This window comes from Hyperolius riggenbachi, chromosome 3 (assembly GCF_040937935.1).
Source record: "Hyperolius riggenbachi isolate aHypRig1 chromosome 3, aHypRig1.pri, whole genome shotgun sequence".
NCBI classification, from domain to species: domain Eukaryota; kingdom Metazoa; phylum Chordata; class Amphibia; order Anura; family Hyperoliidae; genus Hyperolius; species Hyperolius riggenbachi.
Genome location: NC_090648.1, coordinates 326,806,259 through 326,823,883, shown reverse-complemented (window position 1 = coordinate 326,823,883; position 17,625 = coordinate 326,806,259). Strand labels below are relative to the sequence as shown.

At 42.4% G+C, this 17,625-nt stretch overlaps 1 protein-coding gene across 4 annotated transcripts in view; it reads right to left on the bottom strand.

Moving 5' to 3' along the window:
- CEP290 (centrosomal protein 290) overlaps positions 1-17,625 on the bottom strand; it is a 272,670-nt gene that overhangs the window by 76,158 nt on the left and 178,887 nt on the right. For 2 of the 4 annotated variants that reach the window (XM_068276835.1, XM_068276838.1), the window contains exons 40-42: positions 12,955-13,074; positions 11,037-11,182; positions 6,624-6,779 (exon numbers count right to left, since the gene is read on the bottom strand). In XM_068276835.1, the coding sequence (XP_068132936.1) occupies positions 6,624-6,779; positions 11,037-11,182; positions 12,955-13,074 (422 nt within the window). Of the gene's footprint in view, positions 1-6,623; positions 6,780-11,036; positions 11,183-12,954; positions 13,081-17,625 lie in introns of all 4 variants that reach the window. The other 2 variants (XM_068276834.1, XM_068276837.1) reach the window with 1 other exon arrangement.

The following is a 17,625-nucleotide window of genomic DNA, read 5'->3' as shown; positions in this document are numbered from 1 at the left end:
TTTCTTTGGTGTATATGCAGAGCCTCTGTTTGGGTTCAAGGTGCGTTTTGTAGTTCCTGGGGGGGCTCAGCGCATCTCTGAGCTGAGGCCATCCAGAGGCGGCCTGGTGATGCGCTGATCCCACTTTTTCTGCGCAATTCTTAAATTTAAATTTACTGGTAGCGCGCCCAGGCTATGCATATGCATAGGTAGGTTTTAGTTAGTGTTAGGTCCCCTCCCATGGAGGAAAGACTTCTACGACAGTGGGAGGGACAAGTACCTAACAAATTGCAAATTGTTAGTGAAACTAACATCCTCCAAGTGGTAGACAGGTCATGTGTGTGCTCATTGTGTATTTGAATCCCATGAGTGGGGTGTGCACTTTTTTGCAGGTAAGCACTCATCTGTTTTTAAGTAGCGCTGTTCATTTCTTTGCTATGTTTGATTTAATTCTGGTCAGCTGCTCCCACTTGATAGTTTTTCTTTGGTGTATATGCAGAGCCTCTGTTTGGGTTCAAGGTGCAATTTGTAGTTCCTGGGGGGGCTCAGCGCATCTCTGAGCTGAGGCCATCCAGAGGCGGCCTGGTGATGCGCTGATCCCACTTTTTCTGCGCAATTCTTAAATTTAAATTTACTGGTAGCGCGCCCAGGCTATGCATATGCATAGGTAGGTTTTAGTTAGTGTTAGGTCCCCTCCCATGGAGGAAAGACTTCTACGACAGTGGGAGGGACAAGTACCTAACAAATTGCAAATTGTTAGTGAAACTAACATCCTCCAAGTGGTAGACAGGTCATGTGTGTGCTCATTGTGTATTTGAATCCCATGAGTGGGGTGTGCACTTTTTTGCAGGTAAGCACTCATCTGTTTTTAAGTAGCGCTGTTCATTTCTTTGCTATGTTTGATTTAATTCTGGTCAGCTAGGCTCCCACTTGATAGTTTTTCTTTGGTGTATATGCAGAGCCTCTGTTTGGGTTCAAGGTGCGTTTTGTAGTTCCTGGGGGGGCTCAGCGCATCTCTGAGCTGAGGCCATCCAGAGGCGGCCTGGTGATGCGCTGATCCCACTTTTTCTGCGCAATTCTTAAATTTAAATTTACTGGTAGCGCGCCCAGGCTATGCATATGCATAGGTAGGTTTTAGTTAGTGTTAGGTCCCCTCCCATGGAGGAAAGACTTCTACGACAGTGGGAGGGACAAGTACCTAACAAATTGCAAATTGTTAGTGAAACTAACATCCTCCAAGTGGTAGACAGGTCATGTGTGTGCTCATTGTGTATTTGAATCCCATGAGTGGGGTGTGCACTTTTTTGCAGGTAAGCACTCATCTGTTTTTAAGTAGCGCTGTTCATTTCTTTGCTATCTATTTGTATAGATACATTTAGTTATCTTCACATATTTTGGACTGCTTCACGGAATTCAGATTTACGCCAACAAATAAGGCAGCAACAATAATATGCTAATTGGCTCAGTCAAATAAAACAATCTAATAGTTTTCTACATGAACTCAGTACCTCTTAGATTGTAATAAACAATAATAAATGGATCAACAGATCACATTGTTATGTAGTGCCTTGATGTTTTAATCTGAACACTCAATTTTCTTGTCAGTTCAACCTCTTGATTGAACCAAGCGAAAATACAATATTTTAATTACAATCTTTCTATTATATTCTACATATATTTAATGCCCAGTGCACATGGTACAATTTTTCATCAGATCAACCAATAATCTGATAAAAAATTGCACCGTGTGTAGGCGTCCAAATTGTTCCCGATCGATAATGCGATAAATTTTCCTTTAATAACTACCGAAAATCGATCAGAATCCGACAGAAAATTGTACCTTGTGCACGCAGCTTAATTCTTGTAGTCAAAAGAAAGAATTGGAACAGCCAGAACATTTTTTTTATTTTTTTTCCCAAACATTTTTAATAGTGTTTGATTACACTATCACACATTTTTGAGTAGTTTGGCTTAAAGTGGAATGAAACCCAGCATGTCTACTTTGCTCTAATAGATTATTTAAAGAGACTCCGTAACAAAAATTGCATCCTGTTTTTTATCATCCTACAAGTTCCAAAAGCTATTCTAATGTGTTCTGGCTTACTGCAGCACGTTCTACTATCACCATCTCTGTAATAAATCAACTTATCTCTCTCTTGTCAGACTTGTCAGGCTGTGTCTGGAAGGCTGCCAAGTTCTTCAGTGTTGTGGTTCTGTGATGCATCTCCCTCCTCCAGGCCCCTCTCTGCACACTGCCTGTCTATTATTTAGATTAGTGCAGCTTCTCTCTGCTCTATTATCTTTTACAAGCTGGATAAATCGTCCTATGAGCTGGCTGGGCTTTCACATACTGAAGAATTACATACAGGCAGAGCTGTCTGCACTCTGCAGGAAGAAACAGCCTGACACTTCAGTGGAAAATAGCTGCAGAGGGAAAGAAGCACACAAATGATCTCTTGAGATTAAAAAGGAAGGGTGTATACAGCCTGCTTGTGTATGGATGTATTTTCTATGTGTGGACATACTGTACATCAACCTACTTCCTGTTTTGGTGGCCATTTTGTTTGTTTATAAACAAACTTTTTAAAACTGTTTTAACCACTTTTAATGCGGCGGGGAGCGGCGAAATTGTGACAGAGGGTAATAGGAGATGTCCCCTAACGCACTGGTATGTTTACTTTTGTGCGATTTTAACAATACAGATTCTCTTTAAAGCATATGATATACAACCAGCATTTTTTGTACTAGAACTGCATTCAAAGGGTTAACACAGGCTTTAGAAGCTTCCCTTCCAGCAGAGCTGGCCACTTCCGAACTTTACATGATGTTATCTTGTGTTTAATTGTATCAAGCAAGAAATGTAAACAAAGCCTTCTCTCACACTGCCGGGTCCCCTGAACAAAGTCAGACAAGCATAAATGCTTTCTGATGCTTTCTGATTAAAGGTAGCCATACACTGGTCGATTTGCCATCAGATGGACCAACAGATAGATCCCTCTCTGATCGAATCTAATCAGAGAGGGATCGTATGGCTGCCTTTACTGCAAACAGATTGTGAATCGATTTCAGCATGAAACCGATCACAATCTGTGAAGCTGCCGCTGCCCCCCACCCCCACATACATTACCTGCTCCGGCCGGCGCATGCCCCCTGGTCTCCACTGTCTTCTTCTCCGCGCTGGTCTCCGGTCTGGCTGGCTTCACTGAACTTCCTGTCCGGGGGAAGTTTAAACAGTAGAGGGCGCTCTACTGTCTAAACTTCCTGCCGGGACAGGAAGTTCAGTGAAGCCAGTCGGACCGGAGACCAGCGCGGAAAAGAAGACAGCATAGAATCGGAATCGACGGGAACGATTGATTTCGGAGGGAAATCGATCGTTCTGTCAGCGTTTGCGCAACGATTTCACAGCAGATTCGATCACAGTGATCGAATCTGCTGTATATCGGCGGGAAAATATTTAGGTGTATAGGCCCCTTAAGTTAGAAGATGAATAAAGCAGTTATAAATAAAATGCAAAGTCAGCTCTCAGAGTAAAATAAGTGCACTTTAGGAACGTATCATTTCTAAATGAATAATAATACTTATGCACAAAAGCAAATATGCTAACCGTATGGCATATAAAAAGTAGGAAAACATGTTTTTATTGAATATTATGTCAGGGTTTTATACCGCTTTAATGGGTTTGCAATTGTTTGCAGCTGTCATAATTTAAAATGATCAAAAATGCCTAAAAATAATAATAATAAATAACAACTACCAACCATGGGAACTATAGTGTAAAAGAGAGTGTGTGTGAGTGTGTGTGCGTGCGTGCGTGAGTGCGTGCGTGCGTGCTCTGACTGACAGTTGCATTCCTCAGGTCTTTTTCTAGAGGTTTTCTTTCACAAAGGCTATGTTCTCAATTATTTACTGAATTTCTTTATGAATTTCTGAGTTCTGAGAAAAAAATTCTGATGCATACCACTCCTGTTTGTACGCGTTACAATACGACTGTCTGCCACAACATTATACCATACTTCTTAAAAGAAAAAAAAAATTGTCATACGCTGCTTTACCCGCATACATTTTACCTGAAAATCACACCTGAAGTGAGAGGACTATGGAACTGGCCATATTTATTTTCTTTTATACAGTACCAGTTGTCTGACGTCCTGCTAATCTCTCTTTGACTGCAATAGTATCAAATCAAACACCCAACTAATCCAGTAAGATCTGCATGCTTGTTCAAGGTCTATGGCTAAATGTATTAGAACAGCAGGGAGAGGTGGCAGCCCTTCCCAAAAGCAGGCTGCATCTGAATGACTAACAGCAATGGTGTGCAGAGCGTAATTATAGGCAGGGTACACATCTTGCATTCAAAATAGATGCACCAAATTAACGTTAATGGATGAGGTTAGCTTCCAAAACAGTTTGCATGTAAAGTATTCCGTACTGGACCCTTTTACTGCGATGAGGCTATCCTTTTGAAGGGACCCTAACCTCTAACAAACAAGCATGGGAGCAGCTGGCCATAAAATGGTCTACACATTTTTTATAGACAACGGGAGAAATGGCAGCGCTTCCTAAGACCAGGCCGCATCTAAATAACTGTCAATAGAGGCGTGCAGAACCCCCTACAGGCAACATACACACCTTGTATTCAAAACAGATGCTACAATTGTGCACTAGAGCCCTAACCTCTGATAGAGACTGAATGCAAACATAAATATCAAATGGGAGCGGCTAGCCATGAGGTAAACATGTTTTTTTTAGACAGCAGGAAGAGGTGGCAGCGCTTCCCAAAGCAAGCTGCATCCGAATGACTACCAGCATAGGAGCGCTGAGCCTAATTATAGGCAGGGTACACATCTTGCTTTCAAAACAGATGCACCAAATTACCATTAATGGAGGAGGCTAGCTTCCAAAACAGTTTGCATGCAAAGTACAAAGTATTCTGGGGGCTCTTCTACCTCTGTTGGCAGTCATTCAGATGCGGCCTGGTCTTAGGATGTGCTGCCATTTATACCCTGGTCAGCAGGACAGCCAGGCTATCTGCATTGCTTAAAAGGAAATACATATGCCAGACTCCATAATCCTCTCATGTCAGGTGTAATTTCATGTAAAACGTCAGGTGTGATTTTTAGGTAAAACTTATGCAGGTAAAGTAGCGTCCAAGATCTTACTCGACCCCTCCCACTCGGGAAGACGCTACTTCGAGACTCTTCCACTGGGACGCCGTTTCAGATCCATCCCCTCCAAAACCACTAGGCGCATGAACACCTTCTTCCCCCAAGCAGTCCTCCTGTTGAACTCACTGAACTCAGGACGCTCTGGCCCCCAGAGCATCCCTCTCTCACAGCAGTAAACTCTGACTAGAAACATGGACTGTCACATCTGTAAACTCTGACCTCCCAAGACTCTAATCGTTGCTCTATACGTTTGTTTGTTTTATGTTCCTGAACTGCCACTTGCTCTATACGTTTGTTGTTATATGTTCCTGAACTGCCATGCCATGTGAACCACAAGCAATTCCGGGCACACCTAGCGGTGTGCTTGGCGATAATAAAGATGATTCTGATTCTGATTCTGACAAGTGTTCTTTCCCTGCATGGAAAAACACATTATACCTGAAACAGCTCATCGATTAACATACACTGACAGATCTAATGTGTTTCTACATGAAGGAGGACACAGGAAAGATATCTATAGCGTAAACAGGCCCAAGAACAAATGAAAGAGAAGGCTTTTTAACTTAGCCAATGCACCAGCTCCATAAAGCTGGCCCCTTTACAATTAGCACGAATAAAAATTCCATCATGCTTTGTCAGTGCTACAATTGTGCCCATTTGCACTGCAAAAATTAAAATTTGTGTTGGTTTTGTTATGAAGATAACAGCAGAATTTTTCCGAAACAATATCACCACCCAGCTCCCGTTCAACAACTAACAGACATAAAACTGATGTGGGTGGGTAGTGCTGTGCATGTGCTCATTAGTGCTGCACAATTTTGTGCACTCATTATGATGCACACCATGATGATGGGAAGTTGCGCTTTGATTCGTATCAGTGGCGCTAGCTCTATTTTAATAGATTGCATTATGCGATTAAAAGTTCCCGGAGACATTACATAATGCTCTGGAAACGTTAACTAATGTGAACGGTAACATGAAAGTCTATTGACTTTCATGTTACCTTGCTTGTCGCATGCTATGTGCGGTTGGTGAGAACGGACAGCACAGCACCTAGTTGGAAAGTGAGGCTGAGTGAACTTTTGACCTTTGTCAAAACTTGAATATCTCAAAAACTATGAAAGACAGAAAGATGATTTTTGCAGCACAAATGAGCACACATACAGCATTACCCACCCATGCCATATTGTGTCTATAGCCTATAGGTTGTTGTATGGGGGCTGTGTCATGTAATGGTTTTGGAGAAAATACTGGTAAGTGCTATTGTCTTTAAAAAGAAAAGCAGCACAAATCTTAATTTTAGCGGAACAAATGGTTACAAACATACCACTAACCAAACATGATGGGGAATTGTTATATGTGCTGATTGTAGGGGGGGGGGGGGGGGGGGGGGGGCAGCTTCACTGAGCTCAATGCATGAGCTTGCTATATTTGAAAGCACTTTGAACTTTGGGATGTGTGTAACTGAATAGTACATACTTCATGTAAGAGATCTCATTTTCTAATTCAATATTCTTTTTCCGCAGTTCTTCAATGTGCCTGTCCGACTCTACTGTTCGTGCTCCGACAACTTGATCTACGGTAACTCCCCGGGATTTTAGTTTCTTTTGTAGTACCAATTTTTCTTGGTCGGCTCTAGAATGTATAACATACTAGTATCAATGTAAACGTAATGAAAGTGAGGCAAACAGGAAAACAAGAAAACAAGCCAAGCTATTTAAATGGTTGAGGGTGTTTTACACTTGCTCACATAAAATAAGCTGATGATGGTTTTGTCTAGACAGAAAATGAAAGACAGTGGAAGTTACAGAGAAATAAAATCTTTTCCGAACACATGAACTGTAAAATTAGCATGCCAGACGCACACTGGCTGTGAAATACGAAGACAAAGCTACATTTTGTACATTCATTTGAAGGATATATCCTGTGATCACCAGGAAGTCAATCATCATCCGTACCATAAAATGGATAAAAGCTCTCATTTTAGACATTAGAGATGAACAAAATTTTTACAAATTTTCTCTGTCCTGGATTTATAAGTACGAGTAGATTCAAAGTGAATACAAACCCGCCGCACACAGTTTTGTCATGTCTTCACAACGTGATTTATGGTTTGAAATGAGTTAGCCATTTAAAGCCCAATTTCAGTAAAAAAAAAAAAAAAAAAAAAAAAAAAAAAGTTATTGTAATTTTGAATAGCATGGACAGGGGTTAAAGACACTTTTGTGTTTTTACTGCTGTCTGTGTCTCTATAGGAGTGAGACTTCCCGAGAAGGCTTTAAAGGGCAACTCCACATAAGTACCAAAATGTATATAATATATGCCACCAGTAAACCTGAGATTTTCAATAGAATCTCAAATTACCCTACATACTAAATGATGCACCTGCATACACACACCACCACTGCCACCTACAGCGCAAGCACCAGCACGCACCAAAGCCTGCGCACTAAAGCATGCGCACGCACACCACAACCGCCACAGTGCGTCTATGCATAGATTAGCCAGTTGCGTTTGGTCCAGTATTAGTTATGGAGATAATCCAAAGATATAACAACAAGAGTTGTTTAGGTGATACCTTTAATGACTAACTGTACAAGATTTCTTTGCAAGGTTTCGAAACTTTAAGTTTCCTCTTCAGGCATGTTTCAGAATTGGATCTGATCCAGTCCTGAAACATGCCAGAAGAAACTTAAAGCTTGCAAAGAAATCTTGTACAGTTAGTCATTAAAGATATCACCTAAACAACTTTTGTTGTTATGTCTTCGGATATGCATAGGTTCATCCTTCATTTAGTATATAGTACCAGTAAGCCCCCCCTCCCCCCCGCCGAATCTTCAAAGTATTGCACCGCAGAGCTTCTGTCACCCAACATCATTGCTCCCTTAGAGCCCATGCCGCTCAAAGCCTGCTTCCGCATAGCCCGCGCTAAACCTGTGTGCAAGAGCGCAGTAGGCGGCGGTTGTGGTGTGAGCATGCAGTCCCTGTGTTCATGCTTACATACAACTGTTGATTAATAATATAGATTCCTGGCAGATCGGCTGTTGAATGAGCAGTTGCTGCTTGCCAACTGGCCACAGTCTGTCTATGCTGTGCATAGTTACATTCTTCGTTTAGTATAGGATTACTACACAAGACATTTTTAATGGATTACATGTTACCTTTCCACTTCAGTCCACACCTGCTAGATTGTTTTTGTACATTTGCTAAAAACCATGGCAACAGTATAGGGCTTGGTGTAAAAGATGTTCCAGAATTCACATCTCTTTCATGTTGTCATTGGTTACTGTCTGCATAAAGCTGGAGAACAAAAGTAGAGCAGCTGCTCAGTGCAAACAGGCAATCTTTTTATCAGCTGATGTGCAGTACCATGCAACTGCAGTGCTGCACACGCAAAATTCCCATTGTGTATGGGCTGTAGGATGCAATTAAGAAAGGACAAAGGGGAAAAAATAAAACAAGGCCGCTGAAGGATAAATGGAGTTATTCTAGCAGTGGCTTGATCACTGAATGCATAACAGAGGGGTACATGAAAGAATGAAGGACAAGCACTGGGACAGTGTATACAAAAATTTAGTCAAGGGAACCAGAGGCCAAACCATGGATATTACACTCACCGCATTTTAGAAAAACACCACAGGCATCCATGGGGAAATGCTAAATTTGTGTATTGTTTGCAGAATATTTGCATAAAGCAAAACAAAACCAAGCCAAAGTATGCAAAATCAATTGATCAATTTTTTTTAAGGACGTATCTAATAAAAACAATTAAAAACATCTAACATCGTCATAATTGAATCAATAAATTCATACAAATAACTGAATATCATTGGAATCATTCCTAGTACTTAATTATAAATGGTAATAGCCAAAGCCATTTTACAAAAAGGAGCTACAGTGCAAAAGTGCTATTAAATGGTGCAAAATGCAAGAAATGCAAATGCAACAAATTATGTACTAGGAATGATTCACATGATATTTTATTCTTTTTAATATTTTATTTTATACATCCTTGAATTAAATTGATATATTGATCAGCGCTACGGATTATGTTGGTGCTTTATGAATCAATAGTACAGTAATAAACATTGGCTTGGTTTTCTTTTGCTTTATACAAGTATTATGCAAATAGCATACAAAAGCATGTCTGTGCTGTTTTTCTAAAATGTTGGTAGTTTACTCCAGTAGGGGGTCTACACCCATTAGTGCTCTACTCTTTGCTTTGTAATTACATTCATCACACACACAACTGGAGTATATGAAGAATGGGAAGAGTAGGACCGAACACCAGTGACAAAGGTAAATAAATATGTGTGGTTGTTGGTCTATGCTTTAATAAAGAGGACACTGTATGGCCTCAAAATGCGTTTAGACTTTGGATTTGACACGAGAAATAAATCACTGTAAATCTGTAACAGGCGTGGAGACCCTAACATTACATTTCTGGTTTAAAAAAACATTGAAAACCACGTGAGGTTAACTTTAACTAGATTCTGGTCCAGCATGAAAACAATTACTTGAAAGCCAGTAGAAATTTAGGGTGGGTGAGCTGTCAAACTGTGTTGGATATTTATTCCTCTTTGTGACATGCAAAAAGACTGCTAGAGAAACTAGGACATGTGAATTGCAACCATTTACAGAACTGGACCATGTATACAGAGTCATTTTTTATTCTGCCAGAGAAAAAAAAGATATGGGTTAGGGCTGTGATTTTTATTGTAAAGGAACAAGGAGTACCGTATTTTGTTTTTATTCAAAGCGTGTGTGTGTGTGTGTGTGTGTGTGTGTGTGTGTGTGTGTGTGTGTGTGTGCGTGCGTGCGTGCGTGCGTGCGTGCGTGCGTGCGTGCGTGTGTGTGTGTGTGTGTGTGCGTGCGCGTGTGTGCGCGTGCGTGTTGTATAGCACACAGCTGACAAACTATTAGATCAGGTGATAACTAACATTCTCTAATGCATATTGCATGCAGTACATCATATTACAAGATTGACTGGGTTTGTAAAACTGCCCTTCTGTGCCAGTGCACTACACTGCAGTCAATAAGCTATTGACCCCCCCCCCTCCCCAAACCCAAAATTACACGGTGACCAAGATAATCAATGAGAAGTGAGAGAGTACCAGCAGTCCTCTTACTGTGAACGCAGAAAGGGTATCCAGCCACTGTCCACCTCCTTCCCATGCTACAGAAAGTTTAACTCTTTGAGGCCACCACTCTAGTTACATCTATGCAGGGTCTCATCATCAGTACCTGTCAAGTTCCTCTATGTTCAGGTGTTTATAAAAGAGTAAACCCACTCACCCACACAGTTGGTGCAACACAGGAAAGTGCAACTCACGAAGGTGGAAGATGGTCTTGTACCACCCAATAGAAATCTGAAGGCAGTGGCTGGATCATATACTGGTTAAATGCTCTGCCTCTTTGAGACTGGAGACCAGAGTTTGAATCTTGGCTCTTCCTGTTCAGTAAGCCAGCACCTATTCAGTAGGAGCCCTTGGGCAAGACTTTCAAACACTGCTACTGCCTATAAAGCGTGCCCTAGTGGCTGCAGCTCTGGTGCTTTGAGTCCGCCAGGAGAAAAACTCGATAAAAATGTTGTGTCGTGTCTTGAAGGAGAAAAGCTGGTCTCATGCTGCCCAGCACACTTATAGACAAACATATATGTATTAGTTTAGAAATGTTAGTCTAGTCACAGATCATATGTTTTGGGTTCAAAGCAAGTATTTCCATTTCAATAAAGTTGGAACATAAGCAAAATCCAATACATGTTGTAACACAACAGATTCGATCAGAGAGGGATCTATCTGTTGGTCGAATCTGATGGCAAATCGACCAGTGTATGGCCACCTTAAAGATACGTTGAAAAGTATAGTTGTATACTCTATTCAGGAAACTCACTTGGAGTACAGCTCCTTCAGGGTTGTTAGTTGTTTAGTCAGAGACTCCACTTCCTTCTCTTTGTCTCGCAGTTTGATGCGCATTCCTTCTAATTTACTCTGCCATTTTTTACCTTCATCCCACCTAATGATCTCTTCTTTAGCACTCTGCAAATTGAAAATAAAGTAATTACAGCACAGCTGAAACAATAAAAAACAAGTTAAATGTTGGTTCTTTGTATCCTACAAATCAAGGATAAACACTTTTAAACTCTGCAAAAGATGTGAATTTAAAATAAACAAATTAGCAGATAGGTCACATTGGTCGAATATCCCATCAGTCTCATAACATAAGAACATTTGGTACTAGGGCATTATCCCGTGGACCCTTAACTGACGCTTAATGGTGTGATAAAGCGTCAATATTGGATAAGCTTGATGTCACAACACAACCACTGCTCTCACTGAAGCTGTGAGGTTTGACCAAATAACACCGCAGGGCCACCTGTCTTATCTAATCATCAGTGAGGCAAGCATTTGGGTCGTGACCTAGGAATGCCTAGCAGCAAAGAGTCTGGAGGCTACCATGGTTACTGATCCACCACACTTACAGGATGCTCTTTTGGAGGCCGACAGACTCTGTGCCCTGGATGCCTGTATATCACCTGTGGTAGATTGGCATCGTTTGTACGAAGCAGTGGCAGATGGCATCTGTACCCAGACAGATAAATGGAGAATCAGCAAATTAAATCTGTACCCACAGGGGCAGACTGCATACTGGCAGATTTTGCCCTGTATCCGTACAGTCAAATGTAGCACCAGCGCACAGTGCCTTTACCTGTACGTACTAATAGAGCCAAGTCAGATGGCACCGATATCCATACCAATTAAGTGGTGGCAGATGACCTATTTGAGCTGCAAATGCACCCACTACTTGTAGTTGCAATTTGCATACCGGGTGGCCCTGGCACACGCTATTTTATTGGGTGCCTTAGGTGGCCAAATTAACAGTAATGACTGCTAATCAGAGATATTAATATAGGCATCCATTGAGGCACCTATATTATTGGTGGTGGGGGCAGGGGTTTAGAGTTAGTCATGGGGTAGTCTTAGGCAATGGTTGCGGGGTGTCAGCGTTACATATTAGAGGGGGATTTTAGTGTTTGGCATTGGAGTGGGAGGATGTTTTTTGTGTTCGGCATTGGAGAGGGGGTTTAGTGTTAGGTATCAGCAGAGGTAGGTGGTTAGGGCTCTTTCACATTACATAACGTTTGTACAAATACGATTTCGTGCAAGCATTATGACCTATGGCATGAAGTTGGGAAGTTGCAGTTTGCCACATATCAGCGGCGCTAGTTCTAATTCACCCAATGGTAAATTGCTTGCACCGGACGATTGAAAGCTCCCAGATGCGTTACAACGTAACACTCTGGAACGCTTTGTCTAATATGAAAGGTAACATGAAAGTCAATAGACTTTTATGTTGCCTTTCTAACAGCGTCCTAGGTGCGTTCCATCAAAACGGACTGATCAGCTCCTAGTGTGAAAGAGCCCTTAGGCATCTTGAGGGGAGATCAGTAAGTGTTAGGCATGGTTAGAGAAAGGGCTCTGTGAGAGAATAAAGTTAGTTTAGGTTACAGTAAAATATCTGTAAAGTTACCAATATTTTACTGTTGAAATAACCCAATGAATTGTAGTAGAGTATTGGTAATTTATTTAAAGCCTCATGGAGCCCGTTTTAAATGTACACAATTGCATACAAACTCATAAATATAATTAAAAGCAACATGACTCATTACAGGAATATTATTTAACTTTTATAGTTATCAAATAATATACTCCAACAATCACTTAACAAAGGTGTAATACTGGATTAGACATGAATACACTAGTAATTAAGCAGTCATTAACGGAGAGTGGCATAAGCATTCTAAGCACACCTTATCTTCTCGCGCCTGTTTTCTCTCTGCCTCCTCGCTGTTCTTCTCCAGCTCCTGTTCAAGCTTTTTTATTTTCTTCTGTAGTTCATCTATCATGTTCTGTTTACTGTCTAGATCGGACTTGCTCTGAAAAAAAATACGGACATTTAAAATGTCAGCTTTACTCCTGCCAAAGAGTAACATTTACATAAAAGAAACCTAATGCCAGCTGACGGATTTTTTTAAAGGAGCTCTAAAAGGAATAGAGTGGAACCTTGATTTGCAGGCATAATTCATTGCGGAAACATGCATCCAAAGCACTTAAATATCAAAGCAAATTTTCCCAGAGGCATTAATAGAAACTATCTACAGTCCAAAAACATTCCTAGAAAAATATTTACTAGAAAGTACTGTATAGAGTAAAACTGCATACAGAAAAACAAACTAACCTGGACTTTACTTTGAAAAGTATTGTGGCTGGTGGAAAGGAGAGGATGAGGTTATTGTGTATAGAAAGACTTTCACTATAACAAACAGAATCATTGCTATCTGTTGGCTCATCAAAACCTTTTTTTTTCTTTTTGTGTGAATGTAAAGGACAACTGAAGTGAGAAGAATATGGCAGCTGCCATATTTATTTCCTATTAAACAATACCAGTTGCCAGCAGCCCTCCTGATTCATTTGGCTGCAGTGGTGTCTGAATCACACCAGAAACAAGGCAAAGGGGAAAGAAGGCACCCTGGCAGGTACCTCGGAATCAAAGCCGGCCTTTGACCTGAGTGACTGGAGCGGTCGCTCAGGGCGCAAGCTTCCAAGGGGGTGCCTATAGCTGGTTACCTATACGGAGGGCACCTACACTTGATTTCCTATACTAGGGGCACATATAGCTGGCTATCTTTACTGAAGGCACCAATACCTGGCTACCTATACTGGGGGCCCCTATGCCTGGCTACCTATGGGAGGGATGGAGACCTTCAACTGACTTCCTATACTGGGGCACTTATGCTTGGCAACCTATATTGAGGGCACCTACACATGAGATCCTATACTGGGGGCACCTATACCCGGCTACCTACCTATACTGAGTCTGAGGTCGTTTTTTTTTTTGGGGGGGGGGGGGCGCACTGCGGCTATAACGCGTGGTGCAAATTGTTGGTGCTGTGCTATCATTCTAAATGGAGGAAGGGCGCTAACTGTCCCATGATTGTTTTTATTAATATTCTTGAAAGGTTCTAGCCTTCATTCTTAAGTATATTCAGGATAATGCACTCTTTCCATCCATTCGTGGTTATTAACCTCCTGAGCGGTATGGATGAGCTCAGCTCGTCCATCACCGCCGGAGGCTGCCGCTCAGGCCCTGCTGGGCCGATTTTTATCAAATAAAGTGCAGCACACGCAGCCGGCACTTTGCCAGCCGCGTGTGCTGCCTGATCGCCGCCGCTCTGCGGCGATTCGCCGCGAGCAGCGGCGAAAGAGGGCCCCCCTAGCCGCCTGAGCCCTGCGCAGCCGGAACAAAAAGTTCCGGCCAGCGCTAAGGGCTGGATCGGAGGCGGCTGACGTCAGGACGTCGGCTGACGTCGATGACGTCACTCCGCTCGTCGCTATGGCGACGATATAAGCAAAACAAGGAAGGCCGCTCATTGCGGCCTTCCTTGTTTATTCTGGGCGCCGGAGGCGATCGGAAGATCGCCTCCGGAGCGCCCTCTAGTGGGCTTTCATGCAGCCAACTTTCAGTTGGCTGCATGAAATAGTTTTTTTTTTATTTAAAAAAAACCCTCCCGCAGCCACCCTGGCGATTTAATCAGAACGCCAGGGTGGTTAATAGTATTTTTTCTATTATACATATGTGACATGTCACAGAGATCTGAGCATTTGGCATGATGTGTCACGACGTCAAAAAGGTTGGGAACCAGCGGTTGGAACGTTGTCTCATATATTTTGGGACTGCCCGATTGCCCAGAGTTTTTGGACAGACTGGATGGCAATGGTTACGCAAATCTTCCACTTCCCGATCTCTGTGACTAAGTTGCAAGCACTATTATTTGCCCCTAATTTGGATATCTCGGGCCCGCTTTTTAGGCTTTATAAGTTCTTGTTATTGGCAGCTTTATGGGTGATTGCATTTAACTGGAAAACCCCCTCTCTCCCACTTTTCCAATTAAGAAATCGAATGGACACGCTTAGACTGTCAGATCGAATTTTTTATTCCAGTATAAACAACTTGCCCAAGTTTGAAGCTGTATGGGAAAACTGGGTCTCATATTGCGCTACGCTATAGATTATGGTTCAATGTTGCCCCCCAAACTTTGGCCTTAACATTATGTACCTGAGCTCTGTTCAAAGTAATGTAGTCAATGATATTTTGGATAAAGTGTATCCCCTGTGATTATAAGTATAGTTGTGTTATGATTCCTTGTTTTCTGTTCTTTGTCTTTTATGCATCACTCACTTTGTGTGAGGTAATATGCTTTTGTATTGTTTACTATGATATTTTTCACTAATAAACGCTTCAAATATGAAAAAAAAGGTTGGGAACCACTGTCCTAGGAGATATCTCAGGAGAAAAGGTGAATTGCATATGGGCCTGTGTGTGTGTGTGCATGCGGGAAGAGGATGAAGGGGGAGGGGCGCACAAAAATCAGGTTTCGCTCAGGGCGCTGTGAGACCTGAGGCCGGCCCTGCTCAGAATAATTAAAATGCTGGAGAGACCACAGAGTTTGTACAGATTGGGCCATAGGACCAGTGTACAGCAACTCCACCCATTTCATAAAATACTATCCAAAGCCAAATCTAGCCAAAGTTGCTAATAGAAAGGGCCACTCTACTGCATCAAATGCCTTGGCAGCATCCAATGAAACAATTGAGCGTCTCCCCGTATTAGAATGTTGGGCTTGTAAATTTGTGTATAACCGGCGGATATGGAGAGCTTTTTTCTTACCCAGCATTAACCCAGTCTGGTCATCATGCTTTAATGAATGACTTGGTTACGCCTCAGGGCTAAGATTTTGGCCAAAATATTCGCATCCATAGGAAGCAAAGATATTGGGCAATATGAATCAAAGTAGGAGTGGTCCTTCCCTGGCTTTGGGATCAGGATAATGAGTGCAGTGCACCTAGAGGTGGGAAGGGCACCCTTAGCTTCATTAAATGGGCTTTATTATTGTGGATAGGCACCCTTAGCTGAGTACGGGAGGAATCGGCGCAGGAGACGCCGCAGGATACAGCCTGTTTGGCTTATCCTGTTCCTGCACAAATTCCCATTTATTTTCAATAACTTTCCCCCGCAAGGCCACCATGGATGGTAGGGAATGAAATAATTCGGCTTCCAGCAATTGCTGGAGGCAGAATTATAGTGTTTTATAAGTAACTTCAGCTCCGTCTTCTGACGGCGCAGAAGTTACTCACTGCTGCGCCCAAGTCTCCTGCGCTGGAATGTCGGTGCTTCAGTGCCCTTAGCTTCATTAAAGGGGCTTTATTATTGTAGATAGAGTAGATGGTAGTCTCTATATCTTCAAAGGTAATGGGGCCATCAAGAAAGTCTCTTTGTTAAGGGATTAGTCTAGGTAAGTTAAAGTGTACCAGAGATGGGTCCCCCATAAAAGTTACATAGCCCGATTGTTCCCACTGCATCCTTTTCTTGCTCTCTCTGCCCGCAACTGACCCCGAAAAATCCTACAGTCGGGACCAGTCGGCACAGGCGCGCTCCCCTGTCTCGCTCCCCGTACTACTGCACAGAGGCAGAACACTCAAGGCAGCGTGAACGCGGCAGGAGTGCACATGCCCAATTGGCCCCGGACCAGAGGACTTTCCGGGGCCAACTGCAGAGAAATTGAGAGCGAGAAAAGAATGCCGTGGAAACACAGGCCGGAGGAAGCCCCAGGTATGTATATCATATGGTGGCGGCCCCATCTCAGGTTCCCTAATTTTAGAGATAAATATTTCAGCTTCAGCTTGGGAGAAGTCAGATTGTGAAGAGTATAAATCTTTAAGTTGGCTTACACATTATTGACTAGAGATTTGTTGAATACTCGATTGATTCATCAGGGTTCTTATTTTGTGATCGAAAATAGCCTACGATTGATTAAAGGTGGAACAACGGACCAAAAATCTACCCTAGCGTATGGGCAAAAAAATCTATTCATGTTCGATCGATTCACTTATTTTGAATCGATTCTAAGAATCGATAGGTCAATCGATTGTCCTATAATTGATCATTGTATGGCCATCAGACATTGGAGTGGGCTCTGTCTTGTGTCATCCTAGCCAGAATACTACTCGTACTCTTCCCCGTTCATAAAATAATTGTTTATAAAAGAATTGTTTTGCTTGTTCCTTTTCTTGCAGTAAAATCTTTAAGTGTACCAGAGACCAATTAAACAAAAGTTTTATATATACCTGGGACTTCCTCTTGCGCAGACTGGCCAGTTGCGGCCAAGAGGAAGTGCGCTCTCTACGGCGGCCACCGGAAAAATACGTAGAGGGCGCACTTCTCTTGCGCAGACTGGCCGCAACTTGCAGAACTAACGGGACCCGATACTGGAGCTGCAGGCAGCAGAGGACGACGGCGTGGGAGCGATCCGTGCGCATGGGGCTGGAGGAAGCCCCAGGTATGTATAAATCTTGTGTTTAATTGGTCTCTGGTTTCCTTTAAAGTTTGCTCTGGGTATTGTTCCAAGAGGCCCTATTCTGTT